Raw genomic sequence first — 24,046 nt, 5'->3', positions numbered from 1 at the left:
ATTCCAGTCCCCTCTTAAGGATATTCCTCATTATATATTTAGGGTTTTTTCCTAAAAATATAAATTTCTTCTAATAATCTGAAAATAAAGAGAATTCAGTGCAATTAAAAATAATACAAATAAATTGCACTACAATTTAATATTATTAAGGTGTTGATTTTATTTATTTATCTGAAGCACTCCTAGTCTACATTTCAATTACAAAGTCTCCCAGAGGACTTTACAGATCAATCAAACCAGCTGGTTTCATATTGAATATGTTTATCTGTTTCAAAGGCTCTTTTGCCCCACTCCCCACCCCCCAAATACACAAATTTTCTCCTTGTCCTTGAGGTGAATAAATTCTTACTCAATTTTTCATTGCAGCTCAGTGTTAACAGATGAAATATAGAACCCAGCTCAAAACAAATTTTGATATGGAGCCTAGATACATTGTGTCGTTTAACAGAAGTTGCATGATGGTCCTCTCAGAACAGGCCATGGTGGAAAGGAGAGTAATGATTGCTGTACCAACAGATGTATTTATCTTTAACTTATATCATTTGATATTGTGTTTTAAATATTTTCTTTCCCCATTGTTCATTCCTTGAGAACTACAACTCACTATACATTCGATGCAGATATCCTATAAACACTTCACACAATGTGAGTATATAAGACAGATGTATACATTTATTTTCACTCTTTGCCCACTTAGCTAAGTTGACAGAAGCCAACTGTCAACTTTGCCCGATACCTTAACTTGTGGGTAGATAAAAATAGTGAAATAGGTATGTCCAATCTATCTGCAGTGTTACAAGGAAGTCTATGCCACAAGTTTGCCCCAGTGTATAGATTGATGTGCAACATAGATTTCTCATCAAGTGAAGTTCATTCAAAATCTCTTCGCATACATTTTTAAAAAAAATAAAAATATTCTGCAGCATAATAAGCTCTAGAGGTAAATACAATGAGCAAAACGCAGATTTAAAAAATGTTGAGACGGGTTGCTGAACAAATATTTAATGCTAAGAACAAAAAAGAATGTGGTAACTGCTCCAAAAATATCCCTTTCATATTTTGCAAGAAATCAATTTCTTCTTTTAAAAATCATATTTTTAAAAGAATAAAAGCAGAAGTTATCTTGCTTTGGCTAAGGAAAATAGCTATCTATAAGTAGTATTCATAATACATCCCAGAGAATTGGGCTTGCAGTTTCCAGATTAAATGGAAGCATTGATGCTGAAAATTCAATAGGCGCTTTGTACAAAATGCATCTTAAATTATGGAATAGATCTCCCTCGAGTACTTTGAAAAGCTTCCAGGAGATCTGCAAGCTCTCTTGAGCGGGAGTCAGCTCTGTTTTACTCACAAGCAGCATGATCAGTGGTGGGATTCAGCCAGTTCGCACCACTTTGGGAGAACCGGCTGTTAACTATCTGAGCAGTTTGGCAAACTGGTTGTTGGAAGAAATCATTAGGGCAGAGAACCGGTTGTTAAATTACGCGAATCCCACCACTGAGCATGATATTTGAAAGACTTGAAGGCTAAAAGATTTAATCCAGCCTTAATTTTTGAAAAGCTTGTTTACCTGTCACATTACAATGCCAAACAGAGTCAGACTTGATTAAGAAAATAGCTATGTTTTATAAAGTGAGGATGTTCACAAAAACATGTTCCACCTAGAAATTCCTTTCTTCCAACTGCAAATACAGAATTGTTGATATCAAACATAGTTAGATAATTATTTTTCTTTCAAATAACTGAAATCATTTTAACAGCAGAATCCCTGCTTTGAAATAAATATTTTGTCTCTGCTCAAATAGGTTCTACATATTAGTTCAAATCTTTCCCTAATCGATTGACCAGAGGCAACACTAAAATAAAAGAAATGGTTCTATGTGGCCTTTTCCCAGCTTGCCTCCAGATATATTGGGCTGTGACACTCCCAAACCCAACCTTCCAGGTAGTGGTTGCAAATGGTAGCTGCACATTATATCTGGAGGGCAGTACACTGAAGCTGATGTAACCATTGGAAAGAAATTCTCTGTTAACTTAGTTTCAACTTTGTCTCCAGGTGTAGAGGTACACCAGATTTTCATACACAAGTGACTATATTTGAAAAACTGAAGTGATTATAAGTGCTTAGAGTCAATAATACAGTTTAGTTTGAAATATTTGCTTGTCATCCAGGGATGCTTTCAAGCATATTAGAGAATATATTTTCAGCCTTTTTCTCTAAAGAAAGGAAAAGACAAGAGAAAGCATTATCAATCAAAATACTTACATTATTTCACATTCTAATTACATTCCTAGTGCAACCCTCCAACTGTAGCGGTGTCCTTAGGCAGAAGCCTCTACCTTCTGTACTAAAGCTATCAGATCTAGGCTCCAAAAATCCAGACCATTAAATGGCAGCAAATCACTATAGAGAAGCCTAACTACTAACTTGGATTTTTCAACCCACATACAGTAGCCCTGTTCATTACAACCAAAGGTTCCCCTTGTTAATGCAAGATGCACCCTTGTGCCAAGAAAGGATCAAGGTACATATAGAGCGTTATAATGGTTGCCCTTTTTTTAAAAGAAAAAAAAGGCAAATGCTCACACATATCCATTGTGACATATTATTTCCTCAATCTCTGGCGGAGCTGTCAATGAAGCAAAATTAATATCTTTACATATATCCAAGAATATGATTTAAAAGTTGGGAACCTTGATTGAATTAAAGATTTGTCAGTTACACAAAACGTTACAGTGCATTTAATATTTTCCCACAATTTCACAGCTTATTTCCATGAAACGTGTCTTTTCCATTATTTCTCATGCTATTTTTCTTTGTAGTAATGGTATCCTGCAGCTTTGCAGATCTACGCTTTCTGGCCTCCTGGATCTGAGGCTTTTCTGTGGATGTCTTTTTTACTTTCATTGCTCATTTTTTTCTTCTGTATTTGTCCTTCTGTGTCTTCTCCACAGCCCTGTTGTTGAATGAGCTTGGTAAGCACTGCATTTCTTGCATTTCTTTTCCATATGGGGGAGTCAATCAATGTATTTTATGTAAATTATTTTTTCAATTTATTTCATGCTTTTTTTTTCTCAAAAGATTCAAGGAAGCTGTCCCCCTAAAGATTATTAAAAACAATTTATGTCAGTCATTGAATGTCAGTTTGTTCTTAAATTCATTCTCCGTTTATATTGGCTCGAAAATGATCCTTCAGATTCAGTGTGCCTTTGACCGAAATCAAGGTAGGAAAGAACTAATAAAAAAATAGAAGATACTACATGATATTTGACCATACATTCTTACCCCGAAGCTTGTTACCAGACCATAAATTAATCAGGTCAAGATTCACATTGTATTCGGTCTCTTTTTGGTACATTAATAAATAGCAAATGTCTCTTTTTATTTGTCATATGTTTGCAGCATGACATAATAGGTTCCTTTTTAAGCATTCTCTTTAAAATTGCTTTCACCAGCTTAGTGTCAATATTTTGCACTACAACTTCCATGCTTTTTTAACCAGATATCCTTGTTTATCCATGGCTATGTTGCAATCCTTGATGGCACTAGAGGGCCACTTTAAACCATAACGATTTCTGTATATTTTTTCAAGGAAAAGTTATTGCTGCATGTCTTTGGGACCTGCTGTAGAAATAGCTCAAAAGAAAATTACTTTTTTTTAATGATCAGACAGTTATTTGCTTTGGTAAATGAAAATGAGAAATTCTGATCTCTTTGGGATATTTCCAACTGGACCTCAAGTATTTTCACAGTCTAAATTTCACTTTTTAGAAACAATTTGGTCTTCTTAGACAACCTCGTAAAGGACACACATTTTATCATGAAGTGTAATGTGTTTCTATATTCAGCCAAAGTAAATGACAAAAACAGCTCTCATCCATCTCTGTGACATTCACATAGGATAGATTTCCACATAATTCTACCTTTCTTCATAAATAAACTTTCAACACATTGAGACAAAGGATAAACCAGATTTTATCTGGAAACCTAGGCTCATTGAATATGTACAACTTTCTCCCAACTGTCAGCCTTCGTTATATATAAAACCAATATCCATAAATCCATTTTGTCTGGTAATTACAAGAGCTGAGTCTAACACAAAATGGACAGGTACAGTTGAGAAAGGCAATCTTACAACCCTAGCAGTCAGGATATTTTCCTGAGTTTATGTATCATGGCCCTGTTCTTTTACTGTAGTGGAGTCAGATCACGTATTCATTCTCTTGAGACAGAACAACAAAAGTAGGTCTCAGACATGCATAGCCATCCCAGAAGGAGCTGCTTCATACAGTTGAATGGACATTATGACAACTGAATGTGAAGGAATCAAGAAAGTTTGGCATAATGCTTTAGGAAAAATGGAATATGTAACAGATGGTATATTATTAAATTTTAACATCAGATCATATGGAGGCTTTTAGACATATTCTATATTTTATCCCACTGTCTGAGATCCTTTTTATTTTGAGATCTCAGGACAGGCTTCTATACCCAACATCCTCTAGGTGTACTGGATTGTAGCATCACCTCCAACCAGGACACTGGCTGCAGGGGATGTGAACTGATATCTAGCAGATTTGGAGGGTATCAGAGTGATCTTGGAATTGGGTCTGGAATCTTTTGCATAAAAAATATGTATTTCCTGCTAATAAAATGCTTCTCCGTGAACTTTTAAAATAACCAAGGAAACATTTGCCAAATGCAATATATTTTTGTTTCAAATTTGATGACATTTAAAGAAAAACAAGTTAGAGAAGATTATTCTCTTAATTTCTAATGTTGCCCTATATGTTTCAACCAATTATGATTGACAAGGTATGGTTTCCTATTTTTCATTTGATGTTCATATTTGAGAAATTTAGATAATCTTTTAATTGACAAGCCATACTGATAAACATACACTCTGATCATATCCCTATTAGAAAATATGTAGTTGATATTAAGAGCAAAGCTTCAATGATCTAATTAATGCACAATGCAACAATATATTAATTTCCTTTCTTTTTCTCTCTGTTTTGGCATTCCTTTAGGTGGCTTCACAATTACAGGTATGGATTTTCAATTATCTTTCTGCTCAAAGATACAATTCCAGTTTTATATAGCTGATCTTTTTTTTTTACTATTATACCTAGCTATCAATTATTTGCTAGCAATGCATAGTGCCCCCCAAAACTAGTGGTGTGTGATGGTCAAAATGTTGGGCTTCAACCAGAGTATTAAATTTAAGTCTACTTTCAGCTATCAAAGCTCAATGAGTGATTTTGGGCTAGTCACTCTTAACTACCTCACAATATTGTTGGGGGGCAGAGGGAAAGAATTGAGGGAATACCACGAACAGTTAGTTCTCACTTATTGACTGTCTCATGCAGCAGACATTTGAAGTTATGACAGTGCTTTAAAAAACATTGTGACCTATCCTCGTATTTGTAACCATTGCAGCATACCACAATCATATGATCACCATTCACATGCTTCACAACTAGTGTGCACTTTCACTTGTAACAAGCAGAGTTAATATAGAAGGTGGAAGTAAAATCATAATTTCCAGTCACATGATTTTTCACTTAGCAACCACATTGCTTCTCTTAGCAACTGAAGGGGAAGTAAGGTTATGAGCCCCATTGTTGTCAAGTTATGTTCCAGCTCAGCATACAAGTTGCTGATCTCACTTGTGGTCACTAAGCAAAGACTACCTGTATTTTACTTTGTACTCTTTGTGGAATAATAAGATATACATCAAACAAATATAAAATATAAAAAGGGGCTAGCAATCAAAATTGAGAGAATTGCCCCCATTGCCTTATCAATAGGCTTTGGATGGGCTTCTGGTTGGCCACTGTATAGAATAGAATAGAATAGAATAGAATAGAATAGAATAGAATAGAATAGAATAGAATAGAATAGAATAGAATAACTTTATTGTCACTTTGAAAGTACACTAAATGACATATATTAAAATGAAATTTCATTGCATACAGCTTTCAAAAGGTCATCACCTCCAATATACACTACATGAACATGATAAAAGAAATAAATACAAGATTATTCATATACCCAGTGGTGGGTTGCTCCCAGTTTGCCCCGGTTCGGGCAAACTGGCAGTGGTGGTGGCGGGAGGCTCCGCCCACCCACCCAGACATCATCAAAAACACTCTGCACATGCACAGAAGCGCCACGCGGTCACTATCAATAGCAAACCGGTAGCGCCAGGATTTGAATCCCACTACTGCATATACCCACATGTATTATATGACACAGAGAAACAACACAGCCTAGTCCGGATGTATACATATACATGACGAGAAAAAGGAATCTTGCGAGTTTACTGGAGGGATGACATAGGGAACAAAGCTGTTACAGAATCTGGTAGACTTGCTGGAAATACTTTGAAATCTCCTCCCAGAGGGGACCAACAGAAACAACTGGAACTCTGTTTTGGTATTAAGAAAACTAGTTTAATCTCTGACCTTTCAAAGATTAATATATAGCAAGATTTCCAAAACTGTTGCAGTTCTTCTCCTTGGGGGCCCAAGTGCAAAATTTCAGACTAGTTAGTCAACTTTACTATTACTCTACTCTCACCCTTCACAAAAAGTTAAAAGATGTATTTTGTAACATCAGACAAACCTATTTATGACATAGGAAGAAAGCTGAGCCAGCCCACCAAGGATTCCTGTTGTGAGAGTCCTATTAGAATATATGAGGACATGTTCATTTCCTTGGAGGTTGCATAAAACAGTCTCATTAGTTTTTGTGTTTTGGACAAAATGTTATAATATTCTGCATTTCAATATACTTAGATTTAAAAAAACTATGAGATTTTATTTTGGACAAAAGGAAGTGAATATAACTGATTGTAGGATTGGAGTGGATCTTGCATACCTGGCTTCAGAAGCATCACAGATCCTTTCTCAACTCTGAAAGAAAGCGAAAAAGCTTATATAGATCAGAAATATACAGCCATCATATTAAAGCTATAGTGAATGTAGATTCAACCAACAGATGTATTGGACATTGTCATTCTACATTATGTTTGTTAACATCTTGGCTTGTTCTTGTCATTGCTTTTATAATTAAGGGAAATCTTTGAATGGTAAGACATCTTGATTTCTTTCATATCCACATTCTAAGTAACTAGCACGTTTTGATTATGAGTTCATTCTCACAAACCTAACATCACATGTTTCATGCTAATAAGCTTATATTTTTAAAAAACACAATTATTTTCTGAAAATTACTTGAAATCTTAACTTGAGAAACTAGATGATGATGTGTTTTAAGAGACTTCCAATCTGTTGACAACAAGGCTCCAAATATTATAACCAGCAAAATATGGTAACTGAAGTTCCCTAAGGTTTCTTCAAAGTGCTTGGCACCAAATTATCCTCAGCTGTATTTTTCATTACATTTTATTTTTTAGAAAATCTATGCAAAGTTAAAACATTTAACTATCCAGATTTCTTTTGCCAATGTTTTAAGTAAATAAACTAAAAATCTCACTATTCTGCTGCAACATATACTCATCACAGCTGTAGGAAAATTTAAATGCAAGACACAGAAATAGACCATCTGAAACTTCCTATGTTCCAGTAGATAGAAAACACATACAGACCCAAATTGAGTGACCCCCTAGCTTGACTTCGGGCTAATCACTCTCTGTCAGCACAACCTACTTCACAGGGTTATTGTTGTAGGGAAAAAGGAGGAGGGAGTTAGGTATGTTCACCACCTTGAGTTATTTGTAAAAATAATAAAGGCAGGAAAAATAAATTAATCCCTTGCTTTTCCTAGAAGTTGTTATGCAGATGAAGCAGAGAAAAGAAAACTGGATATACCTTTAAAAAGAATGGGATAAAAATATGAATAGATACTTAAATAGCAATATCAGCTGCCTAGCTAGTGTCTGGAATAAATTGTCATTCATCTTATATCTTATATGCCATTGACAAAGCACTTAATTCTAACTGGGGTAAATAATAAATTGCTGTTGAGTTCTATAAGGAATCATTTGCATGGATGCTCAAGGACTCCATACTCAGCTAGGCTGAGCTTTGAATTAATGATACATTTTCTGCAAAAATGTTGCTGATGCAACTAATTGTGATGCAGAGAAAATATGCAAATATAGCAGAGAAAAAAATCATCAACTCTATCCGCTTTGTCTTTGAAAATCCTTCTCTTGAGACCAAGAGGGGAAAAAGTTTGCAATATCCGGTAAAAGTCGTTATTTGTCCAAAATATACTGTAACATTTGTATAATCATTGATATGAAACGCATGAATATTGTTATGAAAAATCTTTTTACCAAATGATAATTGAAAACAAATTATATGTGGAGAGAAGACTATCAGAAATATTAAGGCACACATACATTGGTTTGGAAATATCAAATCTAATGTAGGTTGAACACTTATTCTCTCAAACTGTGCCGCAACTCTTTAAACCAATTTGACTTCTTTTTGAGTTTCTGTCACCATCTTTTCTAGAATTTTAACTCTCAGTACTACTGCAAAGTGGATTTTTTTCTATTGATCCTTATCAATAAGACTTAACAACAGAACAGCTTTATTCTTATCATTGAAGGAGCCTTACTTTCCCATCACTGTACTTCTACTGTGTTGGGCAGTAAAGAGACTTTTTACATCCTCTTCATTTTTACAAGTGCTGAAACACTTAACAGATAGCAAGACTTCTTGACATGTCATACTAAGCCCTAAAAGGTGTTGGCTTAGCAACATAGGCACTCATTCATGAGTGGGCATAGTGAAAGAGTCCTGTGTAAAAACAGGGATCAGGTTTTATCTATCTGACGAACAAAGTATTTAGTAAAGTAAAATCAAATCAAGATTGTTTTCTGATTCCTTATGATACAAAGAGTATGTCAGGGTGCCATGTTCACATGTCATACATTTCATAACCAATGATAGTTGTGAACTCATTGGGAGGTTACTAATCAAAAAAAAACTAGTACCTCATTCTTTGTTTCTGAAAATGTTAGAAGGCAAAAAATGTGTAACTTGCAGTCTTCTGTATGGTAAACGATTCCAATTACCATCATCCTGAGTGGCCATGCTGGTTGTCTCAGATGGAAGTTTGAGTTCCATAGCATGAGTTATTTCACAGATTTTCCAGAAGGTCTGTAGTGAGCATTTATACTTGTCATAACCCTGAGTGAAATAAACATTACAGTTCACTATCTTGTAGATTTCTCACTTTTTAACAGACTCTAACTCCACTAAGTATTAAAACCACTATTGAAATCCAGTTCAGCCCATTGACATTAATTATTTTTGACATTTTGTCAGGCAAGCCTGTCTTCAGGAAAGTTCATGCTAGAGACCATCCCCTTCCTTCTACTGTAATCAACATTCAAGGTATTCCAGTGTGCTAGGCTCCCAGTCCAACAGATAATGTGAAACCAATAACTCGCAGGCATTATTGTAGGATACAGGGAAGGTGTATTTAAGGTGGGAAAGGAAATAGCACTTAGACTTACAGTATATACCGCTTTACAGTGCTTCACAGTCCTCTCTGAGCAGTTTACAGAGTCAGCAGATTGTCCCCAACAATTTGGGTTCTTATTTTACCCACCTCGGAAGGATGGAAGGCTGAGTCAGCCTTGAGCCTGGTGAGATTTGAACTGTTTAATTGCAGTCAGCCAGCAGTCAGCTGAAGTAGCCTGCAGTGCTGTACTCTAACCATTGCACCACCATGGCTCACAGGTGGGATTTGATTTATTTTATTATGTCTTTGACCCCCAAAAAAATACTCAATCTTCCGCATTAATTATAACCCATTTCAGAGGACAAAAAAGAGTCTCTTTCTTTCAGATTTCCTTTGCACATTGTTGTATCCTAGGTGATCTTCCAACATGGATACAAAATGTGAAACATGAAATACCTTTTTCTTATAGTAGTTATTATCAGGCCTTGGCCAGCCTGGTCCAAAGGATTTTGCTGCCTTTGTCAATCTGCCCCATCCTTTGCTTACCCATAGATGCTAATGCTTGAAGCTATCTAGCCAAGTGAACAGATGTCCGTCATTCAAATCTTCCATAACAATAAAAGAATAGAATCAGGGATTCTCCTTCCATACCAGCCTTCTCATGTACCAGAGTTTCTTGCCCAGTTTTAAAATTATTCTTTATCTCTGTATAATTGTAAAGGTTGTGATGACTGCTTCAGTAACTCAGTAACTTATTATGGCTGATGATAAAGATAAAATCTTTTGCTGCATCTATACTGGATCCCTCTGCCAAGCTTTGTCTTGTGCAAAAAATCAGTTCTGACCATTCAGTCTCATGGAACCTGTCCCTTATTGTCTCTCACTAGAACATCTGGTGCACTCACTTTCAACAAAACAAAAATTAGATTGTTTCCACCCACCTCCCCTCCCCTCGATTGGCATTGTCTTGGATATCTTCAAGTTAACAAATTACTTCTCATTGTTTTTAAGGACCAATCAAGTAGTATTAGCACCTTCCAAATTCACTTTTATCACAAAACAAAAGGGGAATGAGAAGGAGAGGAAAATAAAATTCAAGGGTTTGGTTTTAAGCAAAGAATTAAATTCCTTCTCAGCAAGAGGGACTGTGCATTCAAAGATACGAATAGGGTTGCCAGATGTCCCTTTCTAAGAGTTGAAAGGAAAGGACTCCTTTATTAGACTTATTTATATTAAATCATCCTAGAGATAGAAATATAAGAGAAGCTCCTTAGAGCCCTAAAGTAGTAGTATTACCCAGCCAAAGAAGTAATTAAAATTCCTTTCTGTTGATACTTAGATGTGTCAATAAGACACTTTCCTGAAATACAGGAGCCCTAAACATGTATTATTATAATACTTTGTATAGTAAATAGGTGATTTAACAGTGCAATTAACCAAATAGTGAAAACAGATTGTCAGTTATCAAGCTTTTATTGATTAAAAATGCTGCAAATTTCAGTTTAACTTTGTATTAAGTCAATCAGATGCTGACATTCAGTTGGACAAATATATAGAACATATGGGCAACTGAATTCCACAGATTACAGTACAAAGCAAATGAACTGTATTCATTCTCCTTTCTTTATTCCGTCCCTGTGGATTCCCATTTCCCCAAAATAATCTTGACCAAAAGTCACTTTAGGTTCCTATCTATTCTTATTTATACCTGCTCATCTCTGTCAAAGTCTATGACTTTGCTACTGGTTATGTGATCTGTATAGATATTGAATGGTCTGTCTTACGTAACCCAATTTTCCTCATATGTTTTTTTGATCTGTTAAGTTGTGGAATCCTCGGATGAGCTTTTTAAGAGACAGACAGATATTGTGTGCTTTCAACTTATCGATAAGACAGAATAGAGATTTGAAGGGGAGTAGCATTGAGTAAAATTATGAAGCTTAATTGTGCTACTTCCAATTATTAGCCCTACTCAGACATTAAACTTCAGCAATTATTCAGAGGACTTCCAGTTGGCTAATGAATGGAGCCATTCGTGTAATTTTGCCTCTTCCTTCGTGTGTTTCTTTAAAGAAGGATGGAAACCTGTAACCCCAGGGACAGTAGCGACCCCAAATTTCTTATTTGCAACCACTAGAACCTTAAGTTACCATTGATTTTTGTCAGAACAACCACCAAAAATTAACAATAAACAAAGTTTGCTGCCATTATAAAGTGAAAAATACAGGGAAACTATACTGTAAAGCTAAAATTAGTTAATTTTTTAAAATCAATATTAATTGTATGAGTTATATTTATTGATTATTATTTTATTATACTTAAATCACCCGGAATTAATTTAGCAGTAAAATGGACAGCATAAAAAATTAAGAATAAATAAAAATAAGAATAAATGATGGAGACCATGGAAAATCCTGGTCCTGCTCTGTATCATCACCTTATCTTCTATATTCTTCATCCCTTTCCCAAATAATTAAATATTTAGACATGGCTTTTAGATATCCAGAATCTGCCTGCTCCTTTTCTAAATGCTTCCCTAGAAACTACAAGCTTGTTTTCCAATTTAAACATAGACAAGGTTTGCTTCACCCTCTCACACTGCCTGGGAGTTGGTGTGAACAACAATGAGCCCTCTCACCTTTCACTTAGATTGTATTGGGCTTGTATTGGATTGTATTAGCTCTCACTGAAATCTAATGCCTGCATATAGGGAACTTTCAATATTTTTATCAAGTGTGAAGGCATTGCCTTAAGGCCATGAACATTGACAATTTTACCCACAGAAATTTTAAGAAAACTTTAAAAATTGAAACAGATTCTAGAAGGTCAGCCAGACTTCAGTGGAAAATGTAAATGTATACTTGTGGTTCTAGTTACAAAAATATGAAACATCTCTACATGATAGCAATGTTGTAAGGGAGAGAAGTGGAGCCAGTCCAGCAGCCAGAATTCATTTTCATGAAGCCCTTCCTTTCCAGGCCTTTTGTTCCACCCAATATATGTTATGAGATCAGAGCTCACTTGATGATAAAAATAATATGAAGAGGCATGGATTACATTCTGAGAGAGAAAAGCCATGGGAAGAAAAGAAAGATGGGAGACTTCCCCATCTAGCACAGCAACTTAATCAATAGGCTTTACTTTACAAACCTAAAGTAATAGTTTGAGATACAACTGAGAAAGGTTCAGGTTAACATGAACACAATATATGTTGTGTCTAGCCTCGCCAGGAATATTAAACTCAAATATGATGATGTTGTGTTGAGCCTGATGTCAACTAATAGGAAAGGTGTACTACAGATTGTTCTTTTTGTGTGCAAATTTAAACACATGTTCTTTTGGGAGAGGACAGGGTGCCTTGCCATATTTGGATAGAAATCTTGATGATCAGTAGAAAGAGATGCCAAAAACTCTTAACTCCTTTCTGCCTTGTCCTGGTTGTAAAACCCAAGTTGTAATTTATCCAAGTATTGCAGCTAAATGGCAATTGTTGGACAGTCCTAACAGGAAAGAATGGCTCTGTGAACCTGGAAAACATGAGCTGATATTTACCAAAGATCTATATTTAGATATATCTATATTTCTCTTCTGGATATATTATCTGCTTTTGCTTGATTATTTTAGCAGTCCTAAATTCTGACTCACAGAAATCACTTTGCATCTGTTACAATCATATATTTCATATTTAGACAACCCTTAACTAATAGTACACCTATTTAAAAACAACCACATTAGGTAGAGAATCACACAGACCTGTGAATCCATAAATAGATATTCCCTTTCTATTTCCCAGTTGCAAAGAGCAACTCAAAGAGCCACATGCTAAATTGTGGTTCCCTTAAAAAGCACAAGGGGTGAAAGGAAGCACTCCTTTTGACATACACAGGAGCTGTGAACCATGATATCATTTCCTGATGCTTCCAGATAAACTATCTGGAGGAGCAAACTCCAACCCTTATAATGCAGGAGGCTGCCTTGATGGTGTATTCTTGTAACAATTGTTTGCTTGCTTTTGCCACATTAATGGAGTATGTTGGAGGATAAACAGAAGCTAGCTGCAGAAAAGGGAACAGACTCAACTATCCCTCAATTGGTTCTTTTTGTCTTCTCCATCCCCAGAAGAGAATGAAGAGAAGCAGCTTCTGACAAGCAAAGAGGAGGAAGAACGCCGCATTGCTGAAATGGGGCGCCCCATCCTGGGGGAGCACACAAAGCTAGAAGTGATTATTGAAGAGTCCTACGAGTTCAAGGTGTAGTATGTAGACATCTAATGTCATTATTATCATTAATTTGATGTATTTAATTCAGACACCATCTGACAGGAAACAACTATTAACTTACCCTAGCTCTATTCCGTATCAGTCCTGGAGTAACCTAGGATTATATTTTGGTAGAGCATTCTTAACGGGCACCCCCAAAAGGTGCCTGTGCAATTAGAATTTTGTTCTAAGAAAAGGCAAACTGTGCGATTCATACAAATTATAGCATTGAAATAATTTGGCTAATTTTTCTAATATTTTTATTTATTATGTATTTATTTCTTACATTGCAGCATGTGTTTTTTAAAAAAGGGTAAAGATTTATCCTGTAGGAAATTTCATAAAATTTTGCCAGCTCACTTTTAAGAATTATATTTTTAAGAATTATTATTATTATTATTATTATTATTATTATTATTATTATTATTATTATTATTATTATTATTATTATTATTATTATTAAGGCATCAAATATTCTTAGGAAAATAAACTGTGCAGCCACAGCTGCATTCTTTTCTCTATTTCTTTCTTTCTATCTTTCTCTTTCATTTCTTTCTCTTCCTAGTGGGATTTCCAAAAATATTAATAAATCTCCTTAGGTATTTCAAGGACATTGTGAAAACATCCTATCACTCATTGTAGAAATTAGTTCAAATCAGAAAATTACACACAATTTTCAGATTGTATAAATGATTTTTATTGGGCGCAAGAAATCAGGAGTCGGGATGTGGCTCAAAAGTATTACAAATTGGTTCCATGCTATCTCAACATAAGAATCTGATCTACTTGTGGTCAAGGCAAATGGACTTCAGGAGGGTGGGGGGGAACGCTGGATATAGGTCTCTTACAGGGCTGTAGAGACTCCAAACTGATGATGCGTCAGGCTCAGCCTGGTCATTTCCTACTTCTTCAAATAAGAACATTACACACACTTTAAATGTTAAAAAAAATATGAACAATAAAGCATAGGTACTTTATCCCTTCATTTTACCCTATGGATAAAGTTGTTAAATATGAGATAATAACATCTCACCCAATCAACTTTTCAGCTAAAGAATATAAATGCATATCTAATCTAGCTCATTAAGCACAATGCCATATTCACTATTTAAAACATAAGCACTACATTATTTACATCATTAACAATTATCATATATTTAAATTTAACTTTGATTTTCTTTTATTTGCATCCCCTGAAGATAATTTTAAATTGGATATTAAAATTTTACACCATTCTGTATTAAATAGGTAGAATTTAAATAGGTAGAATCACTTGACATAGGCAATCCTTTTTTAGTTCTTTCATTATTATTTTTTTGCATGCAAAATATTCTCTTGTCAATTCCCTTAGAAAGTAATTTTGAATGGCTTCAGGCAACCTCACTGAACTTAAATCATGGTGCAGCTCAAATCAATCATTTGTAAAGAAAATGAACTATGCATGATTATATATTTCATATTCAATTTTATAATATGAGGTGCATTAGGTTGAAAGCAAAGTTTTTACAACTCTTCTCTATAAGCATATCTCAAGGTTATTAAACATATAGAGGATCAGTAAAAGTGAAGATGTCCAGTTTAGCTGTAGCAAAGCAAATATGTCAACTAAATACAGTTTTCTGAAGTATTAATATTTTCAGAGCTACATCAATGTGTCAGGAGTTTCTACATGGCATCTTTTTGACTATTTTTGTAAGCTGCCTTTTTTTTAATCCCCAGTTCTGGCTTTACCAATTCAGAGAATAAATAAGTGAACCAATGTTCTGGCTTCCTGTAAAATTACCTTTCCTCCCTACGCATAGTAGATTGGTCAGAATGAGCTTCAGATGTTTCAACGCAAAATAAGCTTATAAAATAAACTAGGTAAGGTGTTATATACAGGCATTCCCATGGTTAGGTGATCAAAATCCAGGCATTTGGCAACCAGCCTATATTTATGATGGTTGCAGCATCCCAGAGATAATCTGATTGCCATTTGCAACCTTCCCAGCAAGCTTCTGACAAGTAAAGTCAATGAGGAAGTGAATAATTAATTAATGAAAATAATTAATGAAGTAAATAATGTTAAGTGAATCACACACTTAATTGCAGTGATCTGCTTAACAACTGTGGTAAAAAGGGTCATAAAATTGAGCATAGCTCACTTAACTACCTTGCTAAGCAGTGAAAATTCTGGTCCTAATTGTCATAAATCGAGCACTATCTGTAGTAGCATTAATTTGTATCTAATCTTTTGTCCAGTGATCATAAACATCCACGGACTCCATGATGACAGATTCATGGAATGCCATGCAGGCAATTCTATGGGAGGAATGGATCATTCAGCCTTTCTTGGCTACCTTTTTCTTTGCATAGTAGCCATCACGAATCAGTCTTTCCTAAGAACCAATCCTGCAAATGTAGCAGATTGGCAGAAGGTGAATAGATCATTCTGCCTTGACCGCAGCAGCAGTCTTGTCTGCCAAAATCTTACTATTGTAATAACAACTATTAAGATGTCCAAAGAAAGTAGAACTTCCTTTTCACCGCATCAAATATGGATGGATTCATACTTTATGAAAATGTGCAAGTCATCTTTTTGTAGGTCTAATTACAAAGCACCATTAAGAAATACTTTGCACAAAAATTTCAAGCCATTTTAAAGCAAGATACTTTTGCATATTTGTTTAATTTCATTCACTTGATGTTGAAGAGCCGTTGTGGCGCAGTGGTTAGAATGTACTGTTGCAGGCTAATTCTGCCGACTGCAGACTGCCAGCAGTTTGGCAGTTCGATCTCAGCAGCTCAGGGTTGACTCAGCCTTCCAGCCTTCCAGCCATCCTTACCTAAGTCGGTAAAATGAGGACCCGGATTTTTGGAGACAATATACTGTAAGCCGTTCACAGAGGACTGTGAAGCAGTATGTAAGCCTAAGTGCTATTCCTTTTGCTGTATCCATGCTCTGACGCTAACCAGCATCCTTTACATTTACCATGTGCTCCATGTTTTGTCTGTCCATCTGCAGAACACTGTGGACAAGCTTATTAAGAAGACAAATCTAGCTCTTGTGGTTGGAACAAACAGCTGGAGAGAGCAGTTCATTGAGGCTATCACTGTTAGTGCTGGTAAGTTTCTATTTCTATAAATACCATAATTTACAATTAGTCACTTTCCTAGCCTGAGATTATCCAGTTAACTTGACTCCAATACTGGTAGCTTGCACTTGTTTCAGGAGCTATGACAAAGGAAGAAGCAGTCTCCCTTTTCTTAAAAAGTAGATAGCTTTAGCATTGTAATTTCAGTGTATTAGTCTTTTAAGTCTGCATTGCATACATCTGTCTGATGGAGAAGTTCTTTTATTTTAGGTCATGGATGGATAGCTTGTGTCTCTAAAGCCTCTTTCTGTGACGCCCATGGCAGTTTGGCAATCTAGCTTTCAAATATCAGTCTTGCAGCTTCATTTTGTTTTAAGCACAAAGCAATTTGTGCTTTGTGTTTTGTGAGCTGTGAAATAGGCTTAACAGTTTTAAAAAAGCATAGAAAAAAATAAAATAAATTCCCAAACTCCCAGACCACCCCCTTGGCAACTTCCAGCCCAGGCAACTCTGGTACAACTCTGCCTAGTCCACATCATTTCCTGCTATGATGACTTTAGCCTTCCCCACCTAAACTAGACCAAAAATGTGTACCATTGCCTTCTCTATGATCTTCAAAGGTTCTGGGTAAATGCAGTTTTACTATTTGTAAATCATGTTGTCTCTTTTACGGGGAGACATAGGGTGTAGCAGTTAAGAACTGCAGCCGTGTATTTCTATTTATTTTAATGGGGTGCAATAAGGCTGTTGGAAATAAAGCAATAACAGAACATAGCCATATGTTCTTTGTAGCTCTGAATTAAATTTACTCTAGATCTAAGTTAGTACTGCAAATGTGTTAACGTTGAGTAGAATTTAATCTGGATATGGCTCTTGGGAAATTTATGCAGGTCATTTTGCATTCCTTCAAAAAAAGAAAGGGAGGCAGGAAGAGAGAATAAATAATACATAATATCTGTGATTATAAATGTTTTTTAAAAGTCTATGCATGTGTGTATGCCTGTACATGCATACGTGTCTCCCAATACATGTACTGGGAGACATTAGATTATATAATCTAATGCATATAAATTATATAATCTAATGCATACAAATTTGATTTGATGCTCTGAGTTCACAAATTAAAAAATTATCTCACTATGGATGCATACTCATTGCAAGATGTTATCTTCCAATTTGCCAATAAATTTCCATATTTGCTTTCTTTCTAAACTATTTTGAGATCCTTCAATACTACCGAAATACATTTTGTTTTGTACTACTATATATACTTTTGCCAGAATGATTAAACTGTCTGTGCATAAATATTAGAAAATTATTTGCTAAAAAAACTTTAATGGAAAATATGTTAAGTAGAATATATTTAACAAGTTCCATCTAGGTATCTGACTGCAGTAACTATATTTGTCCAACTTCAATAAATTAGATATTAATTAAGAACATGAGGCTTATTTTTCTAGGCAAGACTTATTTTCTTATAGAAGAATTGAAAGAAAAATAAGAACAAGGGTATCTTATTTATATAAAAAAAGATGGGCACCAGGAAGGGTAAATATCTTTAAGATTGTTGGTGCAGAATCGGATCAAAGACCTTTTGTACTAGACATGACTCACTCACATGTGGTAACATTTCATTCATGATTCCACCATCTCACAGATTTTGAGCTTGACAGACATCATTGGCATGAATACGCAGGGACTAGATTCATAATTGGGCCCTGCCATATTGTGGTTTGATTTCAGATTAGAATATTTGTCCATTATTTGTGACCTGTGATCCTATATATTGCTTTGTCTTGGGGCATATGCTCTCAGTGTACCTAAAAGAAAAGATACGTTTATCAAGAATCATAAGGTACAACACTTAACGATAGTCAGAGGGTACAAATAAACAATCAAATCATATTAGGAAACAGTCAATATAAATCGTAAGGATACAAGCAACAAAGTTACAGTCATAAGTAGAAGGAGATGGGTGATGGGAATGGTGAGAAGATTAATAGTAGTGCAGACTTAGTAAATAGTTTGACAGTGTTGAGAGAATTATTTGTTTAGCAGAGTGATGGCGTTCTGGAAAAAAACTTCTTGTATCTAGTTGTCTTGGTGTGCAGTGCTCTGTAGTGTCGTTTTGAGGGTAGGAGTTGAAACAGTTTATGTCCAGGATGTGAGGGGTCTGTAAATATTTTCACAGCCCTCTTTTTGACTCGTGCAGTATACAGGTCTTCAATGAAAGGCGAGTTGGTAGCAATTGTTTTTTCTGCAATTCTAATTATCCTCTAAAGTCTGTGTCTGTCTTGCTGGGTTGCAGGACCAAACCAGACAGTTATAGAGGTGCAGATGACAGACTCAATAATTCCTCTATAGAACTGTATCAGCAGCTCCTTGGGTAGTTTTAGCTTTCTGAGTTGGTGCAGAAAGAACATTCTTTGTTGTGTTTTTTTGATGACGTTTTTGATGATAGCTGTCCATTTTAGATCTTGCAATATGGTAGAACCTAGAAATTTGAAGGTCTCTACTGTTGATACTGTGTTGTCTAGTATTGTGAGAGGTGGAAGTATGGAAGGGTTTCTCCTAAAGTCTACCACCATTTCTACGGTTTTGGGTGTGTTCAGTTCCAGATTGTTCCGGTCGCACCACAAGGCTAGTAGATCAATCTCCCTCTGTATTTAGATTCATCATTGTCTCGAATGAGACCGATCCAGGGGTCCCAGTTTGGTCCAGATTGGCCAATCCAGTAGTGATGGCGGCTGGTGGTTCGGAGAACTGGTAGCAAAAATCCTTGGCCTTCCCACCCAATGCCCGGTCGCCCGCTTCTTTTAAAAAATGCTTTTAAAAGGTTAAAAAAAAGGCTCTGATGATCACAGCTGAACCGCATGATCGTCAGAGCTATTTTTTTACTTTTAAAAGCATTTTTACAACCTATTCAGCTGAATAGATTGTAAAAAAAATGCTTTTAAAAGTTAAAAAAAAAGAGCACGCGCCACAGCTGATCACCCCTCCCCACGTGCACTGTTCTACTTAACCCATGCCTCCTTTTGGTGTGCACTGTGCATGCACACCTTGCATTTGGTGCATGGTGTGTACTGTGCATGTGCGCGCACAGCGCGCATGCGCAGCCAGCGAACCGGTAATAAACCGGTTCAGATTTCACCACTGGACTGATCACTGTTGTGTCATCTACAAACCTCAATAGTTTAACATATGGATCATTAGAGATGCAGTCATTGGTATAGAGAGAGAAGAGAAGTGGGGAGAGCACACAGCCTGGGGGGGGGGGCTGGGCTAATTGTACAGGTATCTTTATTGCTTCATAAACTAAAGGCACACTGTCATTGTTAATATTCATGGCAAGTTCACCTACATGAATCACTGTTTCCAACACATCATATCTTCTCCAAGGACAGAGAATTGTGCTGTTGCTTCTATGTATCAGAAATAACGATCTTATTACTCGCACCTCGGCATGATTATCTGCTATCCTACTAATTGAAAAGATAATTAAAAGGAGGTCAGACTGGAGTAACAAATCATATAACAATACAAGCTCCATAGGTACTTCTGTCCCTCAAGAAATTTTTAATTTAAAACAAAAAAAATCAGTCGATTTTTCTTATTCAACACCCTTGAATTTTTTAATTATACAAAATTTGGAAAATGAATTGTTTTCAGGAAGTATTTCCAACTTGCATTACCAGCTATTTTTCCATGATCTTTTGTTTATATGGGTCGTGGTCAAGTGGTAGCAATGTCAAACCTCATTTAGGACCCTAAGGTTGAGAGTCCGCCACTCCTCTGCTCGCAACAGAATACCTTATGCCACCAGACTCGAATATTTTTTTTTGTCACAACAATATACACAAGCATCAACATAAAATAACTACATATCATATAAGCATATATATGAGCAAAAGTATGCAATAACTATATTAATTTGATATAATGAAAAGAAACAATAGGACAGGAACGGTAGGCACTTTTGTGCTCTTACGCACGCCCCTTACAGACCTCTTAGGAATGGGGTGAGGTCAATAGTAGACAGTTTATGGTTAAAGCTTTGGGATTTTGAAAAGAAACTACAGAGTCAGGTAATGTGTTCCAAGCATTAATAACTCTGTTACAGAAGTCATATTTTCTGCAATCAAGATTGAAGCGGTTAACGTTAAGTTTAAATCTATTGTTTGCTCTTGTATTATTGTGATTGAAGCTGAAGTAGTCTTCAACAGGATGGACATTGCAATAGATGATTCTATGAATTAAGCACAGGTTTTGTGGGCTTTTTTGGGGGTGGGGCTTAGACAACTTAGAACTTCACTGTCTTCGGTCTGACCTAAGCATAGTACATAAGATCATCTGCTACAATATCCTACCAGCCAATGAATACTTCAGCTTCAACCAAAACAATAGAAGAGCATGCAATAGATACAAACTCATGGTAAACCGATCCAAACTAGACTGTGGAAAATACGACTTCAGTAACAGAGTTGTCAACACCTGGAATGCACTACCTGACTCTTTAGTTTCTTCCCCAAATCCCCAAAACTTTAACCTTAGACTGTCTACTGTAGACCTCACCCCATTCCTAAGAGGACTGTAAGGGGTGTGCATAAGCGCACCAGCGTGCCTACTGTCCCTGGCCTAATGTTTTTCTTTTATCCGTATCATTTACATATATTTATAATTATGTTTACACTTGTATCTGTCATAAAATACATTATTGATGAAATGAAATAAATAAAATAAAAATCCAAAATTCTGCCTCCATCAGCCTTTGCAGACAGAGAAATGCCCTTTCCCCCAGACTACATATACACTGTTATAGAATCCCCTACGTGTAATTTGCTTTGCTCTGGCTGGCAGGGCTCCTGACATTTCAGAAGTGCCAGGCTAGAAAAGAATGACTCACTTAATCATAAAGATAAGAAAGTGATAAACCATATGACAGATTTTATCTTCTGACATTTTCCTGTGTTCATTTCTAAATCAGCCAAGCACAAAGACAAAGTGTGTATCAGAATCTTTCCTAGGCAAGTATATAAAAGAACATAACAATCCCCATTTTATTAGCAGTATTTACCTTGTACATTTAAGGCTGTGATAGTTTTCCCTTGCCTAAATTGCAACTGGTAAATAAGTGAAAGTGAAACAAGTTCATTTATTTTAACTATGTTTAATTGAAAGAATGTATTATATGATCTGAGTCAAATAAAGAACAAAAATCTATGTGCTACTTAAAGTCTCATTCCCATAATCTTTAACTAGGTAGAACAGTACATCATAGGGGAACAATATTTGAACCAAGGTATCTCAACTTACCTAACTTACAGAATGTATCCAAAATCCAGGACCTAGGACTCCCGAGGGAATGAAATTTGGGGAACTTGTGGTTGCTTCAGAGCTGCCATACTTCTGTTGCTTCAGACTTACCAGGCTGCTGTTGCAGTCATGTCATGCCTATTTTGAACATTCTATGACAGCCATTCTTATAAACCCTTGCTCCCTTCCCCACCCAGCAAAAGCATTTAGCTGCCGACTGGCCTTGGACTTGCAATTTCCTGCTGGCTTCCCTACTGATTTTTCTCCCTGCAGGCTGTTGTGACCAAGGCCCAAGTAATGATTACTAAATTCAGTCCTCAACAAACTTATTTTATTAAAACAGCTGAGAATTAATTCATTCTCAGCTTCATCCAAAACAAAATTCTTAATAACCAGTACATCGTCCTTATCACCAACCTTTGATGTCTTTGGCAACCTGCCAAAGGCTTTTCTTGGCAAAAATCCCACAAAGTTCAAGAGATGCTGACAAGAAGCATGAAAATCAATGTTGCTTTCCTACAAAGAACCCAACGGCTCATTGCTGCTCTTTTAAGCCTTATGGGAGTGGCCAATCATCTTCCGGCCTTACTCCCGAGTTGTCCTTTTTTCTTCACCTGCTCTTGCCTTCTGGCTCCTCTTGTTCCTCTGCCTCTCTGCTGTCTGCCTCTGGAGGCTCCAGAGTCTACACATCACTCCCATATGGCCCTGGCCCCATCTCTGCCTCTGATGCAGAGCCCTTGTCCGGGTCTTCCCCTGACTCCAGGACTGGCTCATTGTCCTCCCCCAGCCTCCTCACTGTCCGACTCTGCTGCCAGGTCCGCAGGCTGCTGGCGGACCATAACACAGGCTTCCACAAACAATGTAAAGTAAATGGGCAGCAGAAATTGGAGGAAGGAGGTTTTTTTGCTTTTTTGCCCACCTTAGTCATTTTGTTTCTCTGTTTAGATAAGGTTATATTTCTAAATCAATGATCTGACAGGGAATGGGATGTCTAGTGTTAAACAATCCTAAAATACTTTTAAGTCCTTCTATTCATCTGTATTAAGATATTTGGTATTTCTCAGGCACTATGTGCTATTGTAGTCTGAACATATCCACAGGAGACTTTTCCATTCCTAACATGCAGACCACAACATTCAAATCTGCAGAACTTGAAGCTTCATCTGTCAATATCAAAAGTTCTGTTTATTCCCAGGTGGCTTCCTTCTGGTAAGCTGTAGAATTGCACCCATAGAAACACATGTTTTTAGTGAATCTAATTGTTACTGGTGCAGAAAACACAGTTTAACAAACTGTCAACATTGTTCCTTGTAGAATATTTTTTCAAAAGTCTGCCTGATCTTTATTTCATACTTCACTATAAGAGGCAAATGTATACAACAAGAACCATGTCATCGATAAAGGAGAATATTTGCAATTCAGGATTGAAATCAGGGGTCCTTGGAGCTCTCTGAGCTTGGTATTTTTTTTATGCAGACATTTTATTATCCAAATTAGGTAACAGAGCAAGCACTAGCACTGATGACGTTACTGGCTTAGGTAATGAAGCATTTGCATAAAAACTACCAAGTTCAGAGAGCACCAAGGACTACCTGTACTATAGTGCAGTTGGAAGAAAGCATTCACCCTTTTCATAGATATTTCATGGATAATACCATGGATATTACTATGTGGCTGTCCCGTTGCTGCCCAATAACCCTTCCACCAATAACACTTAAAATATATGCTATGTGTAACCTTATTGATTGAGCAGCAGTAGAGAACCTTTAAGGCAGACTCAGTCCTGAAGCAGAATCTCTGCCTCCTCCAAATCCCTTTCTAAAAAGGAAAAAGTGAAAATTTGCATCTGATTTTAAAAGAAGCAGAGCATACGCATGCATACAAACGCACACCATCCACTTGCACAAAATCAGCACAGTGCAAAGAGGGGTAACAAGGGGCCAGAAGTCAGAAAA

General features: G+C 36.2%; 1 protein-coding gene and 1 long non-coding RNA gene across 4 annotated transcripts in view; one reads left to right on the top strand and one right to left on the bottom strand.

The window, feature by feature from the left end:
• Positions 1–24,046, top strand: part of SLC8A1 (solute carrier family 8 member A1) — a 239,992-nt gene that overhangs the window by 198,398 nt on the left and 17,548 nt on the right. The window contains exons 4-8 of one of the 2 annotated variants that reach the window (XM_058165056.1): positions 2,956–2,976; positions 5,032–5,049; positions 9,307–9,375; positions 13,565–13,695; positions 16,709–16,808. In XM_058165056.1, the coding sequence (XP_058021039.1) occupies positions 2,956–2,976; positions 5,032–5,049; positions 9,307–9,375; positions 13,565–13,695; positions 16,709–16,808 (339 nt within the window). The remainder of the gene's footprint in view (positions 1–2,955; positions 2,977–5,031; positions 5,050–9,306; positions 9,376–13,564; positions 13,696–16,708; positions 16,809–24,046) is intronic. The other variant, XM_058165057.1, reaches the window with a different exon arrangement.
• Positions 173–20,723, bottom strand: LOC131189161 (uncharacterized). Of its 2 annotated transcripts, XR_009152933.1 has the most exons (4): positions 20,140–20,723; positions 8,973–9,168; positions 6,884–6,918; positions 173–2,217 (listed from the first exon to the last, which is right to left on the bottom strand). It is a non-coding gene; the product is annotated as an uncharacterized LOC131189161 (long non-coding RNA). The 2 variants fall into 2 exon arrangements; XR_009152932.1 differs by lacking the exon at positions 173–2,217 and having other exon boundaries at positions 6,605–6,918.

The sequence above is a fragment of the Ahaetulla prasina genome, chromosome 1 (assembly GCF_028640845.1).
Source record: "Ahaetulla prasina isolate Xishuangbanna chromosome 1, ASM2864084v1, whole genome shotgun sequence".
Lineage (NCBI taxonomy): Eukaryota > Metazoa > Chordata > Lepidosauria > Squamata > Colubridae > Ahaetulla > Ahaetulla prasina.
The sequence above is the reverse complement of the archived record's forward strand: the minus strand, read 5'-3'. Positions and strand labels throughout refer to the sequence as shown.